This window comes from Ambystoma mexicanum, chromosome 5p, assembly GCF_040938575.1.
Source record: "Ambystoma mexicanum isolate Mex_15411 chromosome 5p, UKY_AmexF1_1, whole genome shotgun sequence".
NCBI lineage: Eukaryota > Metazoa > Chordata > Amphibia > Caudata > Ambystomatidae > Ambystoma > Ambystoma mexicanum.
The window spans coordinates 1,151,814,657-1,151,837,347 of record NC_090930.1 but is presented as its reverse complement, the minus strand read 5'-3'; the positions used below and the strand labels follow the sequence as shown (position 1 = coordinate 1,151,837,347).

At 44.4% G+C, this 22,691-nt stretch overlaps 1 protein-coding gene across 5 annotated transcripts in view; it reads right to left on the bottom strand.

The window, feature by feature from the left end:
- KIAA0319 (KIAA0319 ortholog) overlaps nucleotides 1-22,691 on the bottom strand; it is an 806,237-nt gene that overhangs the window by 304,251 nt on the left and 479,295 nt on the right. For 4 of the 5 annotated variants that reach the window (XM_069613622.1, XM_069613620.1, XM_069613621.1 and 1 more), the window contains one exon: nucleotides 6,085-6,177. In XM_069613622.1, the coding sequence (XP_069469723.1) occupies nucleotides 6,085-6,177 (93 nt within the window). The remainder of the gene's footprint in view (nucleotides 1-6,084; nucleotides 6,178-22,691) is intronic. The other variant, XM_069613623.1, reaches the window with a different exon arrangement.

The following is a 22,691-nucleotide window of genomic DNA, read 5'->3' as shown; positions in this document are numbered from 1 at the left end:
TTTCCTATTTATATTGCTGAATAATTTCCAGCATTGACTAGCTTGCTGAGATAATCCGTAATTTATTTAGAACGCTATAAAATTCAGTGAAAAAGGGGATCCAGATCTTGGATTGATTTTGGAAGAAATTAACAGGGATCTTGTCCGGCTGAGGGGCCTTCCCAAATCTTTCAGTATATACTGCTACTTCTACCTCCTTTTCTGTAAACACCAAGAAGATCCCATATCTACATTTGTGTGATTGATGCTTATACCACTCTCAATTTGCCTCTCACTTTATTATTAAAGCATATATACCATCTTGCATACAAAGTTCAGAAGCAGCAACCCCCCTCTTGATAACTGGGTATAGCATTATGAGTTGACTCAGGTGCATCGCATAAAGAAAAGATCTTACAGAACAAGGATGTACTAATCGCTTATATATTCTGTGGTCTAGATTTCAGTTGAACTATGATAATTAATATTAAGTCATCTTGTGTATTCATTTTAAAATAAAGAATATTGTTTTCAATATTAATGATTATATATAATGGAATGTTTTAATGTAAAGAAAAAACTTATTTTTTCTAGTGTTATTCATGTATTTTCCTAGGTTTATGGAATGTTGGTAAAACATGCATTATTAAAATGGTCCTGAAACAGACATGTCGTTAGGCAAGAATAATGCTGGCGCAAACACTGAAGGCTGCAATTCTAGATTATACAGGAAAAAGCTAAACAGTATAGTCCTGGTGCTCCTCAGCTATCTTTAAAGGTTATGTTTTCTCATCATTCTAAGATTCTAAAGCATGCAGTATATGTATGAATGTAGGGAATGTCCATGCTTTCCCTGCTGTGTCCAATGCCTGTAGCGTGCACATGGCGTTGAGAAACAACAGCTAATGCTGTAGGATCCACTGGCACACACTCATCACTATGTGTGTCACGCCATAACCCCGAAATTACAGTTTTTGAGAATTAACATGGCCTCACAAATGACCATTCCAGGTAATTCTGTCAAGCATACGACGGTGAACTAAATAAGTGGACAGCCCATAGACAATTCTATCATCGGGTTTCTGGGGTGTGTGAAAGTGCACGCAGTGTCACTGCATGATTACAGGCGTATAGGCATATTGAATGTGAACCCCATTCACCTAGGAGACATGGCAGATGCAGAACAAATATGTCAAAAGGCTATTTCACCTTTGTTCATGGAAAATGAGGCTATACAATGATATCTTTTCCCCCTTAACAGTTAGTCCTTTGTCAGAAATATAATATTCTCGCCTTAAAATATATGACATCCTACAATAAATATTATTCTCCAGTACTGCCCTACCTTTTAGTCCGTAGAACACAGTAAATGCAGTAGTATCAGAGGGCATAGGCTTGTCTGTGGAGTAGTGTACTGTGGCCCTGCCAGCGGTATCCAGACCATATGCAATTTATTTATGCAAAAATCATTGTGAATATATTATATATAAATACTGTCAAAATATAATTGTGTGTTTTACCTTGATAATTACATTAGAATTGCTTTGATTAACTGATGTATAGAATTGAAAGCTTTGTCGCTTTAAGCATCTCCAATTTCAGAAAATGCTACCAGCATTCTCAATAGGTTTTAAACTAGAAAGACAGCCTGCTCCTTCCGGCCCCAATTGTGCACCCTGGTGGGGCAGGAAGTAGCAGGGAGGCCCAAAGGGGGAGTCTCTCCCAGTGAGGTCCCACTTGCCTCGACCCCTAAGGAGGGTCTTGCGGAGTAGGCTCACCTCCTTAGCCTCACAGGCGGAATTCCTGTGATTCGTCACAGGCCATAAAACATACCTTTACGTTTTTAACTTCATCATCGGTCTTGAGAGCTCCTGGTCCTTTTTAATCTTCATCACATGAACACAAAAAAACTGAAAAAGAACTTGTGTGGTCGAGGAGCAATAGTGAAGGAGAAAGCATGTAATAAGGTAGTAAATGGTGTGAGTAAGTGAAGGAGTGCATAGGATTACATGCACACATTGTAAAATAAGTCACTTTTTGCTGGTTAGCGGGAGGGAGAAGCCAACAGCTTGCTCAGAAAGCAAGCTTGGATTTTTATGTGTTTGTATTGACCAACTGGGAAATCATATCGCTCAGAAATTACACTTATGAGGGAATGAAGAGGCAGTCCCTGTGTAAGATGATTTTACAATAGGGTGGTGGAAGTATGGATTGTACAAAATACTAGGTGATTAAGGCATGGTTTTGAGGCATACTCTGGGGACCGAGACAAGAGACAGACATGAATATGATTAGCACATAGGGCCTGGACCTGAAAGTAATATCCATATGTACATTATTATACAAACAAATGGGGCATTATTTGGAGAGGTAGACTGGGGTTCATTGGTGGGTGGTGGTGAGGGTCTAGAAGATGTCTCTTCACTGACTAGCAGGTGACATTTAACTCTGCTCCTAAATATTTTGTCAGATGAATTACCTGAAATGTCGGAGGAGGGTACCCCAGGGGAGAGGTAAATAGACAGAAAGAGTGGAAGTGGAAGGAGACACAAGAGAGACAGGAGACAAAGATTTTAGAGGGAGGATGATTGCAGAACCTGTTAGGCAGAGTAAAGAGATATATGCAGTTTGCAAATCAGAGGGGTGCAAGACCATGGATTGTTTTGTAAACTAGGAGAGAGGGAACTCGGAAAGAGACACTTTGCATGGTGAGCAGTCCAGCATGGCGTTGGTTTGTGAAGGTGGGGGGAGCATCTTGGCAAGTAAGAGGTACAGTTAACCAAAGTTGAGAACTTTATTTAGAGAGTGAGTCAAAAGAGTATGTTTGAATTCTAGTTCAGTTGGATAAGGATTTTTCTGATGGTAAGTAAATTTATTCTGTCAGTAGTTGCAGTAGCGGGTGTCTTAGGTTAAATTGCTATGAAAGAGGACCCACACGTTGCAATCCTTGGGTGATGGGATGAGTAGGTCAGGAGGGAAGGAAACGAAACAAAGGAGAAGGGGATTAGCATTGGAGGCGGGAATAAAGATGACTCCCATCTTAGAGCAGTTAATCATTTTGTATTATACCACCATCCAGTGATTGATTGCTTTGTGTTGCTGTGAGACTGGACCTCGCAGGTCCCGAGAGGGAGACCGGGCAGTGCAGTCCAAATCAGGAAATCCACAAGAAAACACAGTGGGGAGAGTGAATTATGGCCTGGACAGGAGTGCCGGTGTTCTCAGGCTGTTGTGCTCTCAAGCAATCAAGAGATGAAGCAGTAAGTCCATCTAATGGAAATGCAGTAAGTCCATCTAATGGAAATGATGTGCTCGAACGACATGGGATGACCGAAGACAATGTCAGTGTCAGGAATTGCCGGGAGTAGTTCAACTGCCTGGGTAGATACAGGAACTACTACTCCCAGCATGCCTCTGTTTAAATACGGGCGAACCGCTGTGAAGCTGAAAACCACTAAAACATGCTTCCATAAAATAAAAAGGATGATACACTTGCCTTGTCCTCGTAGCAGACATAGATACAGACTTGGGGAAGGGCAAGGGCGGCGGGACGAGTGACAAACAGACAGAAAGGGTATCAAAGGGAACGCCTCGGAATACAAGAAGGGAGGGGTTTACTGAGGAAAGAGGGAAAGGATTGGAAACACCTGGAGTTGGGTGGGGAGGAGGAAAGAGACTGTTAAAAGCGGCAGTTGTGGACTTACGCTCTGTCTCGATATTTTAGTCTACGGACCGAGCGCGGCGGCTGAGGAGTGGACAGAGGATGTCACTGGATTCGAGTGGGTGCAGAAAGGACACCGGGGAAAGGTGAAGTCTGCAGTGGAACAGTAGTTAATTCTTTTTGCATGGAACTGACACCAAGAGCGGTGTATTACTCGCATGAGGATTCGTTTGCTGAGGACTCCTGGCTCTCATACCCACAGAGCCGACACAAAGTCGTGGGGAATGCTACGGAGGACCCGTTGTTTATTGAACCACAGCGCCGACAGCAGGAGCCGTAAATACTATTAAAGAGCATTTCTTTCCATTATTTCCGGAGCCAACAACATTTGTTTTTCTAATCAGCCAAGATGACAAAAAGAAGCAGAGTTTTCCGTGTTTACGCATTGTCTTGACATGAGAGCTACATAAAAGCGTTGATAATAAAATAAAGATGTTTTCATTTAAACCTGACTTACCGGCTCCCGCCTACTAATTAACAGTTGCTAATGGGTTAGAGATTATGGGTTGATCTGGGTTTCTTAAGTAAAGAGGAAAGAGTTGATGACGAATGCCCAAAGATTACATAAGTGGACTGTAGGGAATAAAGAGGAGTTGGCTGAGGACTGTATCTTGGGGGATGCCCACAGGAAGATGTGTGAGGGGAAGAGGTGTTTGAGTTCCAGGAGATGGGCGAGCAGTCAGAGACAAGACCCCACAAGTGCAGTATCCATCAAGCCAAGGGAGGAGAGGTTTTGAAGGAGGGAGGGATGATCCACTTTAATAAAGACAATGGAGAGATAGGGGTCAAGCAGGGTAAATATGGAGGAGAGAGGGGAGTTCTGAGCAGTGGTTAAAGAGTTTCTACATGGTTGAGAGCAGTTTCAGTGAGTGTTTTATCCGGAACACAGTTTGGAGGTGGATCACAGAGTGAGTGGACATTGAGGTAGTCAACAATATGGCTGAAGTAAACTCTCTTAAGGATTGTGGAGTGGTGGGAAAGGAGAGAAAGAGGTCTGTAGAAGGAGGAGTTGTAAAGGTCAGCCACAGGTTTCTTAATTATGGGGATGACAGTGGATATTGTGGAGCTGGCAGGAAGAAGCCCATTGAGAGGAAGAGATTTCAATGGCTGGTGAGGTAGGAGAAGATGTTAGATGCAAGCACTTTGATAGTTTGGAGTACAAAGGGATCAATTGGAGACAAAAAGGGCTAACAAAGTGAAGGATGGGTAGGAGTTCAGTTGGGGAGGTAGGAAATAAGGGTGAGAGTGAGGAAATGGTGTGGTGCCAGGCAAGGATCGGAGGAAGGAGGTGGGAGTGATAAGAAGGTGGACAAGATGCCACATATTTTAGAGATTTTGGAGAAGTAGAAGGCAAAGTTGTTAGCAGACTGATAAAGTAGTATAGGCTGGGTTGTCTGGGGGTTAGTAACGGTTAGCGAAGATGTGAGTGAAGAGAGACTATTAGGTCATTATGTAAAGTGGATTTGGCTGAGTCGAGAGCATTGGTGAGGGCAACGAGGGAGTTTTTATAGGCAGTGAGGAGAATCAGTGAACAACTCTTGCGCCACTGAGGCATGTAAAGCTGCATGTTTGTCTTCAGTGGTTTGATGGCTGGGCAGATCAAAGGTTGAGGATGAGGGAGTGAGACCCAGGAGATGTCAGCCAGGGCTCCTTACAGTAGCATGTCAAGTTCAGAGCAGAAGAGATTGAGGGTGCCAGATGGGCGATAGATGAGGATGATGAGTGGGATTGAAAAGGGAAGTTGGATGGAGATGTGCTTAAAGGAAGAGGGGGTGAAGTCCGATGGGGGAAAGTGGGGCGGATGGGGCATCTTTACTTATCATTAGACCAACACCACTCCCTTTTTAACTTAAGTCTTTTTGGGAAGTGGTGGGAAAGTCTGTGTGGAGTGCATCACATCTGGAGTGGCCTTGTTGTGGAGGGAGATTCAGAGGGAGATCCAGGTTTCAGTGATGTCCACCACAAAGAGTTTTGGGTCCCGGGAGTCCAAGTGGTTAGTGTTGTATAAATATTTATTGCAGCAGGATTGGGGTGTCAGGGGCCCAAATTAAGGTCAGAGAGAGAGGGAGTGAAATAACAGTTAGGAGATGTAGCAGGATAAGTAGGAGTATGGTGTTATGCCGTAGTCAGAATGTATAATGGGGATCACAGACTTAAACTACAGTAGATGTTGAGAAGTAAGGTATACCTAACTGTTCTATCAGTAGCGACAAAAACAACTATTGTATACTGCTATGTAAATCATTATTGAAATCACATTTTAATCATAGATATTTATGTTATGTAGTACATGGTCACTAGTAAAAAAAAACAGTTCAATAATTAGACAATTTTAAACTGTAAGGAGGGACACTCAAGGTAGTAAATGTAAGCCCGGTACGTACGTCCTCCATCGATGAAGGTAGAGGCTGTAAGCAGAGATACTTCCTGTATCTTTGGAGAGGCGACGGCCACTGGAGATTGGTTCACTCTTGCTGCTGTCAAGCAAAATAAATGTGGTTCAAATAAAAAGTGCACGTTTTATTTTCACAGACTACTAATTAAATGGCATTTCAACTGAATATCACCATATGACAATAATATAGTGTAAGTGCTGGATTATACTTTGCTTGGACATTGGTAGAAGATGGTGATAGGGACGTTATTTTATTTAATTTTTAATATTTTACATTATGCAAACATTGTTCTAAGTGCAGCACGTTCGAGGTAATTATAGGTATTGAGATATTGCTCTAAATAAATAGCTGCTGCTCACAGAGAGCTATTGTGGGAATGGAAAGGACTTGAGGGAAAGTTACTTTACATTGCTAGATGCTGAATATTTGACCTGGCAGCAACTATAAGCAACGCCCAATGGCAGACTCATTTCTGCTCATCGCAAATGCAAGATGGAGGTGATGACAGAGGAGATTTCCATGGCACAAAACCTCTGCTCAGCCCCACCAAGCAGCCTTGTATGCATTTGTATGGGACTGCCCAGTGTATGCTCTGCTCCTTCCCACTGCTCAAATCTCTAATGGGATTAGATTGTTCGTCTTGAAAGTAGGGATGTAACGGTATGACGGTATACCGTTAAAGATACCGTGAACCACTTAATTGAACAATGATAACCGTCACATTGTTTATGCCGGTATACCGTTTATACCGTTAAGTGTGCTTTTCAATCTGATTTGGAAAGGCTGCAGTAAGCAAGTACTGCATAGTCTTGGTCTTGCACTGTTGGATGTGCAGTCTGCCAAGTAGTTTCAGTTGGAGCAGTTTTTAATGCCATTCCATAAACCACATGTGCCTGACATAAAATCAATGTTAGCAATAGGAAGAATAAATACAGTGCCAAGAAGGAAAAGGGTTTACTTAGGGATTGCGGCTGTGTGGTTTATATATTTATAATGGATAATGTTTGCTAAACATATGACAATGGGGGATTTCCCTGGTTCCATCATTGAATTTACATATAATAAGTCACACTGTGACATTCACTCATCTCTCTGGGTATTCCCTGCTGCCTTACCAAAGGGTAACATGTCCGTGAATACTGAACACCTTTTGGCCCGCAAGTAAACTGGCTGTAACGTAAAGAGAGAGTGTGTGTGCATCTGTGTGTATGCGCACAAGCGTATACGACCATCAGCCTCCATTAATCTGTGGCATGCAGGTTATCAAGATGGCAACATGTTCATATTCACCAGTAGTCAGTGAGGGAGCTAAAAGCCTAAATGACCACTTAAGAAAAGCTATTTAGTTTGCTTTGCCAGTCGCAGCAGGGCTCCTGCCCCACTCCTCCTCTCCACACCATGGACGTCATTTAGGGGTCGCCAGAGGTTGCAACTGCGACCTCTGAGGTCTCCTTTGCGACCTCTGTGTTCTCCCTTGCAACCTCTAAAAAAGAAAATTGTAATGCAAGCTCCTGGGCTGTGGCCAGCACCATGTGGCTCTTTACTTCGGGAGGGGCTGGGTTTCTTGTTCAGGCCCCTTAAAAAAAAAGAAGAAAAATAATAACAGGAGTGCCACAAGTCTAACACTTTCAGCACTGACCCTAAATAAGTAAGAATAGGAATACCAAATAATGTCTTTCTGGAATTCTATACAATAATTGCTAGACTCATTAAAGGTTTATTTCAGGCACACTTCAAGGGGTCAGTCACTGATTTAGTCTGTTCTTAAACGCCGCAACTCAGCCTTTCATCCTTCTGAGGTCGATAAATGAGTACCAACACAGGTTGGGTGATATTGTATGTATATTTTTTCTATATAAAGCGCTTAAGCGTAAATGGTATATAATAACACATTTATCATTTGGTCATGGACGTCTGCTTGCATTCACAGTAATATGGGCCTATACACACTGATCTTAATGATACATATGGCGATCCATTCTTGTATGAAATGTACATCACATTATAGTGATATTGTAACCATATTTTTCGTAGTGTACAATGCTATGTGATGCCACTTCCTGTTTTGTCAACAGGTGAAAGGTCGTGTTCCAGCACTTCCCACGGTATCACTTCGGAGTGGGGTCAAATGACATCACTTCCTGTCAAGGGTCGTCTGATGTCACTTCCGCTTCCCCTGGCATTTTTGTGAAATGACGTCCCTGCTCCACACGTGTGTTTGGGGGAAGCAAGGGGTGGCATTTCAGTGGAAAGTTTGTTGAAAAGCCCAATTCTGGCCTTGGGTGCCTGGTTTTGTTTTTGATGATAAATCTGACAATTTAAGACCTTTTTAGAAAATATTTGTTAAGATTAGTTAACTCCACCTGCTATACCGCGATAACCATGATATACCGTCATTTGGCTAGAAGGTTATCATACCGTCATAATACTAATACTGTGACACCCCTACTTGAAAGGAGAAAAATAGCCTGCATTAACTGTGCAAGTTACATCCGGGAGGTGTTTTTTTACATTGGCCTATCCTCCTGTCTTCCTGACACCCAGTTGGGCATGGGTATACAGAGGTCAAAGACTCTTTGGCGAACAACATGGCATAATATACTGGGGGGATGGGAGTGGACAGGGGCCCTTTTGCCCACCACTTTCATGTTTTCCCTAAATAATATATGATCATATTATAAATATATATATATATTATGTGTCAACTGTCAACCGAGGTTGAGTGCTGGGAAAAAAAATGCTTTAAAGAGGATGCTGATTACAGTTTTGCAGACAGATTACAGAGGTTGTAGATGGTTGCACTGACAGATTTGTTACATATGAATGCTATGCCCAGTTTGTGTCCAGCTGCATGTTTATAACCTTTCACTGATTAGCAGAAATGCAGCGCCCCCAGGTAATTTACTAGTTCATATGTTTGTCTGATCTTTGTGCTGTGCTTCCAAAGCATCACTTAATAGGATGTTAAGGACCATAATGGTCATAGGGCATCATTACATGTATGTCAGTCTGGAATTAATGTGCCGGTAATTCCGTTTACCGGCACATTCCTGGACTGGCATACTCTGAGTTTGATGATGGGGTGGCCAGAATAACCTCCAGCTTGGAGCTGGAGGGGATACCAGCACCCCACCATCAATGACTGCTAGTAATACCGGCACCGGTATTACCAGTGTCGCTAATACTAGCTACTCCCCCCATAGGGAGTAACTAACCTTACTGGCACTTGGAATCTGCCAGTAATTCCGGCAGACGAAGTGCCGGTAACGGTATTACCGTTTGGTGGTATCCCGCCTGATTTAGCAGCAGGATACCACCAAACTTATAATGAATCCCATAGTATTACATCCAAAAAGGCAGTGGCTTATGCTGCTTTGTGGTAGATTACTGCTGTAGTAAATTATGTTTCAAGTTCTTTATTCACCAGAAGTAATCACAAGAAAATGTAGTGTAAATTGTGCCTTGGATTGTCAGCTTTTTAATACCACTCAGCCTTTCATGGTTCTCTCTTCACACAGGTGTGCGAGTCTCCACTCCACGGTTGGAGTGGCTCACGGAAAACAGAAACCTAATTTGATGGAAAACATTTTGTCAGGCAGAGGCTATGGAATCCATTTCAGCAAGTGGGTATTGATCAGATCTACTAATATAAATGACGTGAGGCAGGTGGTGTAATCTTTTGGGATTGGTTGTGGACTATGTCCCCCGAAGTGCCCTCTTAATTTCTTGGTTTTTCATAGGGTGGTGTCGTGTAGGCTGCGGGTGCCATGTTCGGGGAACAGTGCCACCTCATTGGTATATTATCTATTTGTGTTGGCATATACATTTTGGGGGAATATGTCAATGACTTGTGTTAGTTGGGTTCTTTGGCTCCACATTATCGGAAGTCATGCATAAACGTGTGCTCAACCTCACAAAGAGACATTTCCTATAGCTACTGAAGTTAAGGAGAGGATAGCCTTCTTCACCTTGAAAGGGTTATTTCAGCTCAGCGTACTATCCTTTCGGTTACATGGGCTCCTGTGACCTGCAGAATTACAGATTCCATCCTAAGACTATACAGGGAGTTTGTAGGAGCCTACATTGCAGACATTGTAATCCCTTGAAAAATATGCAAAAGACAAATGCTTCATTTAAAAGTAGTGGGTATGCCCTAAGGAAAGTCGAGCTAAATGCTAACCTTGCCAAATGTGAATTAGCCCAGTCCACTCTAAAATACACGGGCTTCTGCTTGGAGAATGGGCTAGTACAACCACAGGCAGAGAAGGTGGTAGCTGGTCATAAAGTCTCCTGCCTCGCTATCAAGATTGAACAGAGGGAATCCTTGGGATTGGTAGGGTTCCACAGGATGATCATATCTCAGTTTTCCTCTACTCGAGGACCCATCATAAACAAGTTTGGAGTGGATCAGCCATCCCAACTAAGATGGAACTAGGAGAGGATAGTTGCTTTTCATACTCTAGACACGTCTTATGCCGTTCCCATTGCTTATCATCCCCACATCTGCACAACAATTCAGATTTTTCATACATACGTTACATAATTCTATTAAAGACACAGAGGCAAAGGATTATGCTTCCTCTCAACTTTACTGTTCGAGCAGCATCATCAAAAGAATAACAATACAAATGCAAAAACTACACTCCCCATAAGTTTAGAGTCTTTTGTAGTTCATAATGTTATTGGTCTTTCAAACATGTGACCTTAAACCACCAATAGTCACTGTCCATCCCTATAAATCCAGTCCACCATTGTATGTAATCCTCTTTCTTTGTATGATCCTTTCCGAACTGTAGCATCCCAACCGGTCGATGCTGTAGAAGTGTCCTCTTAAAACAAATTCATGATCCTATTGCTTTATTATCCGCCATAGAACCTGAAACACAAACCATATTTCAGTCTTCTGGCCCAAGGGTGTGTAATTGACATGAGCAAGACCATCCGAAGATTCACTTTTGAAAACATATCATCATAACATAATTATCATCATGATAAAAAAAGTCTCATTATCAATACATGACATTGATTATTGGGTGGGATAATCCTTTGCCTCCATGTCTTTAATAGAACAATGACTTTCTGTAACGTATTTATGGAAAATATGAATTCTATGTCAAGACACAGATGCTCAGATTATGCTTGTTCAAAGCTTTCTTACCACCAACGTTGCCACGTTTTCCACTGGCTTAAAATAAAAGGTTTTAAAAGTTGATTCCCTCGACCAGTCTGCTGCCTTCATAATGTCTTCCAGTCTGGCTCCTGCCTGAAAAGCCTTAGAGGCCACTGTGCCTCTCACTGAGTGTGCTCCATAGCAATCTGTACCTACTCCTGCTTGGGACATAACCCACCGTATCCATCTAGCCAGCGTAGCTGACACCACTGCCCCAAAAGGCTTCCTCATAGCTATGAATAACTGAGTCACCCCTGGGGGTCGCAATTCCCTAATCATGGATTCGTAAGCTGAAATGCATCTCACTGGGCGTAGTTTGGGTTGGTCTGGGAATGCTTCATATGATATTGATCTCAACCAAGTTTTTTGTCCTTTTCACAATATCGAAAGTCATTCCCTGGGGGGATACAGTTTTCCTATTGATCTCTAGCGCCCTGACGTCTGATACCCTCTTAAATGACAGTAAGGATAGAAGCATGGCCAATTTGGCTGATAACGCCTTCCTTGTCAGTTCATCGTTATCAGACAATGATGTGATCATTTTTAGGACTTTATCCACGTCCCATATTTGATTGTATTCTGTCTCGGGGGTCTAATTATTCTAACCCCTTTCAAAAGTCTGCAAATCAGAGGGTGTTCTCCCATTGGCATCCCTTCTATTCTCGGGTGTCCCACTGAAATAGCTGAACAAGCAGTATTGATCGTCCTATATGCTTTGCCCTGAGCTGCTAACTGAGCCAAAAAATTGGCTACGTGTACCACATCTGTTCCAGTGGAATACATGTTCCTTTCCACACACCAATTGTGCCATTCTGACCAGGCTGTACTGTATGCTTTCCTGGTCCCGGGCACCCAGGCTTCCTCGATAATCTGTTCAGCCTCGTCCGATAATCCTGGCCTAGTCGAGGATCTCCTGAAATTGCCCATGCAATGTAATTGGGGCTGCCTGTCTTCACCAGAGGATGACCTTCCCCTGTGAGATGCCTCACTATTAAATTGAACCTCGGTAGAACTATTGGGTTGTCGTGGGACGTCCCTAGCAGATCCAGGAACCATGCTTGAGCCCTCCAATCTGGTATAGTCAGTATCACGGATACTTGCAGTCTCCTCACCTGCACCATTGTCCTCGCTATCATCGCGAAAGGAGGACATGCATATCCCTTGCTTGGCCACCACTGTTGCAGGAATGCGTCTATCGCTTCCGCCTCTAGGTCTGGTCTCCAACTGAAGTACCGAGCAATTTTCTTGTTCAATCTCGATGCAGAGAGGTCTGTTCTGCACGGACCCCATCTCATCAGCATCTGAAAGACTTTCGTCCAGCTTCCAATCGCTGGTGTCCCTGAGGAATCTGGAGTTCCACTCGGCAACCTCGTTCTGACGGCCTGGTAAGTATTCTGCCGTCACTGATATGTCTCTCTGCAGGCAGAGTTGCCAGAATTCCTTTGCTAGCAATGCTAACATTCTTGACTTCGTGCCTCCCAGTCGGTTTATATATCTTTCTGTTGTCACGTTGTCCATCTTGAGAAGCACGCAACATTGTGCTCTCTCCTGTGTCCAAATGAGCCTGCTAAGAGTTCCAGGCAGTTTATGTGGAGGTTCAGTTCCTCTTCTGAACATCTGCCCACTGTCGACAGATCTCCACATCTGGCTCCCCCTCCCCTTCCCCAACCTGCTGGCATCAGATTCTATCACTAGGTCCGGGATTGAGCCAAATATTACCCTTCCATTCCATGCATCCATGTGTTGTAGTCACCACTCCAGTTCCTCCTTTGCTTCTTGAGAAAGGGGTATTCTTTGCTCATAGGTTGCGCCCCTTCTGAGGTATTGAATCTTCAGTCTCTGGAGGGCCCTGTAGTGGAGCGGACCCAGGAAGATTGCCTGAATTGACAATGCCAGTCTTCCCACTAGTCTCACTAACTCTCTCAGAGATATCGTCTCTGCTGCTAGCCTGCTCTTTATCTCTTTCTTGATCTTGTTTATATTTATTTATTGTTCCCTGCACTTTATCTATCCTAAAACCCAGGAATTCCATGTTCTATTCCGCCTGCAGGTTTGATTTCTCCCAGTTTATTATAAACCCTAGTTGCTGCAGGAGGTTTTAGGGGTTGTCCACCTGTTCTTTGATCAGTACTTTGTCTTGACACATTATACAAATGTCGTCCAAATAAATAATCAGTCTGACCCCTCTTTCTCTGAGGAAGGTTACTACTGGTTTCATCGCCTTCGTGAAACACCATGGCGCTGATGCTATACCGTACGGTAGGCATATGAATTCCCATATTTGCTTCGCCACCAAAATCTCACAAATGTTCTCTGCTCTACCGCCATAGGTATGGTCAGGTAACCATCCTTGGGATCTATCCTGGCTGGCCAGTCCCCTTGCTGTAATATATCCCTCAGAAGGTGCATGCCCTCCATCTTGAAATGTCTGTATATTATAAAGGCGTTCAGTTATCTTGGATTTATTACTGACCTCATCTTGTGGCGGCATCTCACTAGGAACATCTTGCTTATAAAGCTATCCTTCATATCTGTTGCTTGTATTATGGCGGATTTTCATGCTAGTTCTTCTATTTCTGCGTCTAACTGCTCTTTGTCTGCCGTGCAGTGTACTAGTGTCTTTGGCCATTTCTCTTGGCATGGCGTACTTTGCCAGTCTATGTGAAATCTTTTATGGTGTCTAAAACCCAAGCATCTGAAGAGATCATTCGCCATTTTTCTAACAAACGTTGCTACTCTCTCTCCTACTGTGGGAGTTTGTGCGTCTGACATTTACACCTGCGCTTTCATTCTGAACTGAGTTAGGTTGATGTTGATTTTCTGCATGTTTCCACCCTCTCCCTCTTCCTCTTGAAGGGGAGAACGGGTTGGGCTTCCTTTCATCCTTTTTCCAATGGTATCTGTAAGTGTGGAACATGTTGCTTGTGTAGCGGCTGGCGGAGCGGCTCCTGCCTCTTCCAGCCGTGTCAAAAACCAATCTGCCAAATACCCTCTTTAAGGAAGCCTGGCTTTATCAATTGCCATGTGGGAATTTGCAAATTTGGGTAGTTCCTTTATGAACATGTCTCCGAAGAGTTTCCCATTGGCGGAAGCGGTCGCCTCTGACGTGGCCAGCTTGCTGAGCTTGGGATCAATCTTAACTAGAATTGATCTCCTTCTATCTGCCATGATAGCACTATTGGCATTGCCCAGTAAAGATATCGCTCTCTGCGCCCATCCAGACAGTATAGCTCGATCTATTGTTTCATTTTCTTCTCTAGCTTTGTCCGCCATCTACATGATTTTCGTCAGGGGCCCAATCACGTCCAGACCTTTTTTAATGTCCTTAACCTTATCTCCCCATAAATGTGACCATGCGGTCATCATATCTGGGACTCTACTATGCCTTCTGGCAGATGTGGTCTTGGGCACTCTGCCCTCAATTTATTTCTGGCTTCTTTTGCCAATGGGGTTCTGAGTCTTCTCTTTATGTATGCTACTATTCTTCGATGGTGGTTACCATTCTGAGTAATGAGGATGTATCAAGGCATCCGGGTCAAACACATCCCAGGCTTCTTCTTCCTTGTCTTCCACTTGTTTTCTTATAAGCACTACTACCTTCTTCTTCTAATGAAGATATAATCTCAACTTCTTCCTCTGATGATTGACTCCCCCACTCATCCTCATCATATCCTTCTGAACTGTCAGAGGTTGCATTTCGCCATTTGCCCTCTTTATTCTTTTCGCCTACCGCCTTCCTCTTGCCCTTTACTTTCAGTGGCGACCTCGGGGCGCAGGGGATCGTGGCCTTTTTGTCCTTTTCAGGCTTTCTTTCTTCCCCTTTTTCTGTTCCTTGTCCACTTGACCCTCTATGTTCCTCCATACTATTGGATAACATAAGCCAGTCCTCCATTATTGCCAGCTCTTGTGAGCTGTGCCCCAGACACTGTCCTAGAGCTTGGTGCAATATTTGACCCATATCGGGTTGCATCCTTTTTTGGCTCACTTGGGCTCTTCCCTCTTCACTGGAGCTGGACACTGTGGGCCTTAGCTGAGGACAAATGTGCCACTGTCTGACCACCCAACAGGTTAATTTGGGCCTGTACCCGTCCAAAATATGTATTGTTAGGGCACATTAATTGCAAATAGCACTCTTGCGCCTATAACATTCTCTGCTAACCTCTTTTTAGCCTGTGTTGCCTTCTCTAGCCACCAGAGATCTGTTTTATGTAACGCTGGCTGTATCCCTCACACGCACGTCGTGCCGTGTCTCCAAGGGAAACTACAGCGATTTCTGAAACCAAACAGCTTAGGTAAACAGAACACTCTGATCGTTGAAACAGCTTAGGTAAAACAGAACGCTCTGTTTTATTAGAGTGTCTGTCTCTCTTGGGTTTGCACTATGAAATTGTCACAGAAGTGATCCTGAGGAGCGCTGGAATCCTGAAAGTCCTGTGTGCTCCTCGCACTTCCATGATTGGAGTGCTCCCTTTACTGAAAACGAAGTGATACTCTCGCCGGAACCGTTTGTCCCTTCGCGTCTCCGCTCCTAATAAATAGATAAAGTATCACTAAAACCTTGCGGATATGTTCCGCCACCTTCATCTAACACTGTAAGTTATTGCTCGCATTAAAAACAGTCTAAAACCACTTTCACATAAGTATTTCGATCTGAAAACACATTCCATCAGTAAGTAGTGTCAAAGTTACTTAATTGGCTGCCCGAGCAGCAAAGAAAGAGGATTACATAAAATGGTGGACTGGATTTATAGGGATGGACAGTGACTATTGGTGGTTTAAGGTCACATGTTGGAAAGACCAATAACATTATGAACTACAAAAGACTCTAAACTTATGGGGAGTGTAGTTTTCGCATTTGTATTGTTATTGTTTTCATGATGCTGCTCGAAAAGTAAAGTTGGAAGAAAGCATAATCCGAGCCTCTGTGTCTTGACATAGAATTAATTTGCAGACAGTCACCTCAAAGGTTGGGCTCGAGGTGGCCCTGTCTGAGGAGGGGCAATGCCTGGAACAAACAATTCTTTACATGCGGTAAGTTGTTACCTCATGAAAAGAAAATGATTCCATTAAAGAATTGGACCATCTTGCAAAGTAATGGGCCATAGAAGCCTTAAAGTACTACCTGACAGGCACTAGATTTGCCTTATAACCAACCATGCCTCCTTAAACTGGTTGGTTAGGAATGAGGATAGTATAACGTGAGTCATGAAACGGCTTCTTAGTGCACAACCACATTTATTGTTGCTGAGTATGAAGACAAGATTCAGTCTAATGTTGATTATTTGAATAGGCATGGAATAGCCTTTTGGGAAGATGCAGGGATGCTAGCAGGAAAGGGAGGGGCAGTGTCAAATGCAGGGGCTGTAGAAGAGGATGGGTATGTCAGCTAAGTGATGTGACCCCAGAGGATGGTAAATGGGGGATCCCCTAGAGTCTGCCCAGTCTTTCCAAGCCCCATCTGCAGTGAGCCTGAAGATCAACCTGCAGGGAAGCGCCTCTTTTTTGGATGACAAGGAGATGTATTGCATTAGGAGAAATATAGGGTCCCATACTTGAAAACAACTCTTATCATACACATGGCTTTGAAGAGCAGACACACAGAGGGTCACTGTCAGCATAGGTTTTTAAGAAAACATATTTGGTGAGCCAGTCCGCAGAGCAGGAGACACACTCACCAGGAGGCTGGAGGGTTGGCAAACTCAGAGGATTAACTTGGGTAGAGAGACAGAAGCTAGCGATAGCTCGCGAAGAAGAACCAGTGCGGGGGTGGCTCACGCACAGCACACCCAAAGCTGTAAAAGGGGAGTGCATTCACTGGTGGTTCGGAGGCTGGGCTGCAGAGTTGACAGGCTGCATGACAGGGTTTCCTTAATTCCAACATGGCTGCTGGCCTTCTTAAACCCTGTGGACAGATTTAGCTTGAAGATATTCAGCTCCTTGGCTAGAAAAGGCCTGATGAACGAGACAAAGGGCTTTAAATCGAATGCGCTAGGCTGCCGGGAACCAATGAAGTCTCCTAAGAATGGGAGAAATGTGGGCCCAGCGGGGAGTAGAGGTAACAAGGCCCATGGCAGAATTCTGGAGAACCTGCAGACGTTGACTGATGTAAGCATGCTGGGTGAGGAATAAGGAATTACAGTAGTCAATCGTAGAATTGATGAGAGCAGAGACTACTGGTGCATGGAGGTGAACAGGGATAAAAGGACGAACACAATGAAGAAGTTTAAGTTGAAAGTAGCCCTGCTGACAAACTGTGCTGACTTGTGGCTTCATGGAGAGGGAGGAGGAGAGTTTTACTCCCAGATCTTTAACAATGGATACAGGTGCAGGAAAAGGGCCTAAAGAACAAGGCCAGAAATCAGGAGTCCAGAAAGAAAAGGCTGAGGGGTGCCCACCACCAACACCTCAGTCTTTTTGATGTTCAACTTGAGACAGTTGTTGCACATCCATTCACCCACGGCCTGCAGACAGACACAAAACCAGGCTGCTGATTCAGGTATGGAAAGATCAAGACAGACCCAGATTTAGGTGTCGTCAGCATAAGAATAGCAAGGGCAGCGATGGGAGAAGATAAGTTTGGTCAGAGGTTGAACATAGGCGTTATCTAGGACCGGGAGATGGCGGCCCCATTGGGGGACACCACAAGTGAGGGCCGCTGCCTGGGAGAAAAAAAGAGGAAGAGAAAGAGTTTGGCCACGGTCGGATAGAAAAGAGGAGAACCAATCCAGAACAGTGCCTGAGAGGCCAGCCCCCGCCAAGTGATCTAGCAAGACCCCATGATCGATGGTGTCAAAGGTGGCAGAGAGGTTGAGCAGCAACAAAGCGCTGATGCCGCCCTTGTTATGGGTACTGCCCAGATCATCCATAACCGAGAACAGGACACTCTCAGTCCCCCTTCCTGGACGGAAACCAGAATGAAAAGAATGGAAAAGGAAGATTCCTCGAGGAAGGTATTAAGTAACGGACAAACCAACCATTCCAGAAGCTTCATAGAGAAAGGGAGAAGAGAAATGTGTCAGAAATTAGCAGGAACCTGAGGGTCCAAAGAAGGTTTTTTCAGCAAAGGGATAACCGTGGCGTTCTTAAGGGAGGAAGGGATGACCCGGGTACGAAAATAAGTGTTCACTGCTTCAGTAAGCAAAGGGATGAGCTGAGGCAGAATGTCTTTAATTATACCTGGAGGAATAGGATCCCGAGGAGAGGCAGACTTCAGTTTAAATACAGCAGCAGAAACAACTCAAGGAAAGAACGAAGAAAACGCAGACCATAAACTAGTGAAAGCAGACCCAGTAGGGTACTGTGAAGACAACAAATACTGAGGAGAAGAGTTAATGTTGGACCCGATTTTGTTAATTTTGTCCACAAAAAAAAGGACAGAGAATCACATACGTCCTGCGTCGGAGGAACTGGATCAGATGCAGCTGAGAAGAGACCCCGCACAGCTTTAAACAACTCTTTGGAGTGATTAACAAAGGTCTCAATGAGAGAAACTTAATAAGTCTGTTTGGTGCTGACAATGGCGCAATGGTACAGTGCAGTGACATGTGGAAAAGCAAGCTTGGCAGTAGGAGCGAAGGTAAGCCTCCATTTGCGCTCACACTGTCTGGTCTTCAAGCGGATCACCCGAAGTTCATCAGTGAACCAATGCTGAGATGGACGAGACAACGATCTGGGCATCTTAAGGGGTGCAACAGAATCTGTCACCAAAACTAAGGTGTCGGATAAAGAGCCAAGATCTATAGGGGCGGTCTCAGAATGCTGAGCACAGATTTGTGCAACAATATCAGCCTGTGAAACAGAGCGCCAAAAGTGTCGAATAGTGGCATGGAGATGAGAGGGGTGCTTCACAACACTATGGGCCTCATTAGGACCCTGGCGGAGAGGGTGTTACGCCAGCGTAGTGCATGGCGTACCTCTCCGCCATACTACGAGTTCCCGTAGCGCCATGGAGGTTTTCTCCGCCTGGTTTTACCAGCCGGAGAAAACCATGGCGCTACGGGACCTCGTTGTTAATTACGCCACCGTATTTTACGGTGGCGTAATTAACTCCTTCCCCACTCCCATTATACCCTATGGGGCGAAAATGGGAATGGGGAAGGGCAGAATGGGGATTGGGGATTTACCGCTCCGCCGAGGTCGGAATGGGGCGGTAAATCCGCCAACCCCCATGGCGCTATCGGCGGCTTTCCGCCATGCTTCGCGGTGCATTTAGCACCGCGAAGTCCGCCTGGGTCGTAATGAGGCCCTATGTCAAAGACAAATGGAACAATAAAATGGTCAGTCCAAGTGACTGGGAAAGTAGGAAAGACATTGACCTCAGAGCACGTTGAAAATATAAGGTGCAGGGTATTGCCCAGCCCATCGGTAGGGCCCATGACTTTCTGAGCAAGTGAGACTTCCCACATAGCCAAACAAAGTCTTGGATCTTGGGATCGCTGGAAAAATTTACCTTGAGATTAAAATCCCCTAGGATGATAAGATGTGCACGCCTGAACTGAGTATTGGGGCTAAATTAAAAAAAATCGTAATAAAAAGAGGACTTAGGACCAGGAGGACGATAAACAACTAAAGAGGAGATGCAGAAAGAGGAGGATATGGAGAACTGGACCAACATAGCCTCCATTTTAATCTGATGACTAATTGGAAGGAAGGAGCCAGAGTAGAGAGACTTAAAAATAATAGCAATGCCACCCCCATCCCCAGGGGGGTGGTCAGAGTGCAACATTTTAATAGTAGGTGGAAGCATTGGGGCCAGAAGCCTCACCAAGCCATGTCTCAGTGACACAGGTACAACATCAGTAAGAAGATCATAGAAATGAGCGGAATAGGTAGGCAGTGACCGAGCATTGAAGGACAAGCAATTCAAAGAGGCATGGAAGGAGGTCACAGAGTCGCTTACCCTGCTCTGCACCACACAGCCAGCAGGGAAAACTGTGGCCACAGGAGCAAGCAGTAGCAGCTGATTGTGGGGAAAAAAACTGTATGAGAGAGTAGGCTGAACCACCTGGGAAGGACCCTCTTATGCCAGCCTTGCCACGGATGGGCACAGACGGGCTTAACTTTAGCACGACTTCAGCGCGTGAGGATCTCAGCTGCTGCGTCCGTCAGCTGTGATGATGGTATGGCCCTCCTTTATAAATAAACATGCTATCGCACAAACCGGACCCCTCTCACTCCCAAGAAAGAACGCAAAGAAAGACCGCACAGCGTGGCTTGCAGAAGAAGCCAGGCACCATCCAGCCGTAGGCACGGTAATACAAGGAAACCAATATACAGAACTAAAATTAAATACATAAAGTAAAAAGTGAAATGAACCAATAATAAAGTGATCTAGGCGTCCAGTCACCCGCCTTGCTCAGAATGAGTTAAAAGGAAATCAAATAATTAACAAACAAAGGAATAACAAATCAGCCGACACAGCCGTACCTGGAGAGGTAGATGATGTCAGAGAGATAGAGAATGGTAGAGCATTTTTAACATATAAAGCAAAATAAAGGAGGAGAGAATGATGAGAAGGAAAGTGAAAGGATGGATGATGGTTAGAATACAAGCTGCTCTACAGTGTAAGTCATAGTTGGAAGAATAGAAAGAAATAGATCAGTAGATAGCAGGAGATTAGGGACAAATGGCCTAAATACGAGTCCGGCGGTAACCGTGCCTGAAATGACAGGTTATCGCCGGACTTGTATTACCATTCCGCCTCTGTGATTCCCGGAATTACCGGTGCATTACGACACCGGTGACCCGGGAATTCCGGAGGCAGAATTCGGTAAATCCCCATTCCCATTGAGTCCTATAGGACTCAATGGGAATGGGGAAGTGGAAACACCGGCACCATCTCGTGATGATGCCGGTGTTTCCACGTCCGCCTGCAGGCGGGTGGTGTTAAACCCGCCAAGTCAGACCTGGCAGGGACGACACCTCCCGCCTGCAGAACTCAAGATCACCCGGTCCAGAGTCAACGTTGGTGACGGGTTTACCGCCACCATTATTTCCAGACCGTAATGAGGTCCAAATATTTTTGCTAAAAATCATAAAACAGACACAGATGTATTAACACTAATTGGCCCTCATTACAACACCGGCGCTAAACCATGGAGCTATTAGCACCATGGTTGGTGCCGGTGTTGTAATGGGTCCGCCATGGTTCAATGGGGAATTACCACCCCATTCCATGGTTGGCGGGGCGGTAATCCCCCATTGAACCATGGCCCTTCCCCATTCCCATTTTTGCCCCATAGAGCTCTATGGGAATGCGCTAAGTACGGTACCGCAAATTGCGGTACCGTACCTAGCACCAAAGTCCCTTTGCTGGTCCCTACTTTAACGGCTGGTGTAGACCAGCCGTTAAGATCGGGTCCAGCAAAGGGACCTCGTAGTAAGGCGCTAAGTGTTTAATGGCGCCGCAGCCTTTTACGGCACCGTTAAACACTTAGCACCAGGGTCGTAATAAGGCCCATTGTGTCCATGACCTGGCCTGCTTCTTGCACACAGTGCAATTTCAATATATTTTCAATAATCCAAACTTTAGGAATCCAAGCCACCAGTGCACAAAGTTGCCACCTCTCAGAGGGGGGAGGTAATTGGAATGGAGAAGTTGGGAAGAAATGGCAAAGAGGGAGAGCAAAAGGCACATCTACAATTCTGGAAGCTATTTAAAGTGATTAAGGAAGTTATGAAAAGCATAGTTATGATTGTCTAGTTTAAGGTCAAGGGTTTGTAGGTGATGCTGAGAAGAAGGCTAACTAGTAGAGATATGAGCATATGGGTGATGGCTAGCACATCTGTTCACTTGCACCGAGAAAACAGGAGCCCATTCCTCAAAGGACATCTGAAAGAGTGCATCTTAGATGCCTGACCTGAACATTTTAAAAAGTAGTACACATGAAACAAGTGCATTCTCTGCGCTCCTTTAATTTGTGGTACTTTATGAGAATCTGGCCCAATGTGTTTTTCGCAATTCCACATTTATCTGCCACAAAACTAATTATACTAACTGATGTGTTTTCCTTGAACGGGAATTGGCTTGCTTAAACTAATGACACAAGGAAGATGAAGTACCCTTTTTATGTAAATGTTCTTTTAGCAACAACATATGCGCGCATGGAGTAAACTACACATACAGGGAGAAACGTCACTCATGCACAACTCACACCTTTGACTTATGCACATTTTGTGTAGGTTGATAAATAGCCTTTTTTGGACATCAATTCCAGTATACATTTGGAAAATAAGGCCCATGTCCTTTTGTTCCTTAATCAGATCACTTGTCCACATCTCCTTGCTGAACAGAGATGAAGTCTTGACACCACCTTAACTCAGGGACATGTTTGCTAAATGTTTAACTGGAGGGCATGATAGCTTATATTTTATTGTATAACATTAATATGTGTTCCTGCATTTTAAACAAGTGACCCAAAATAAA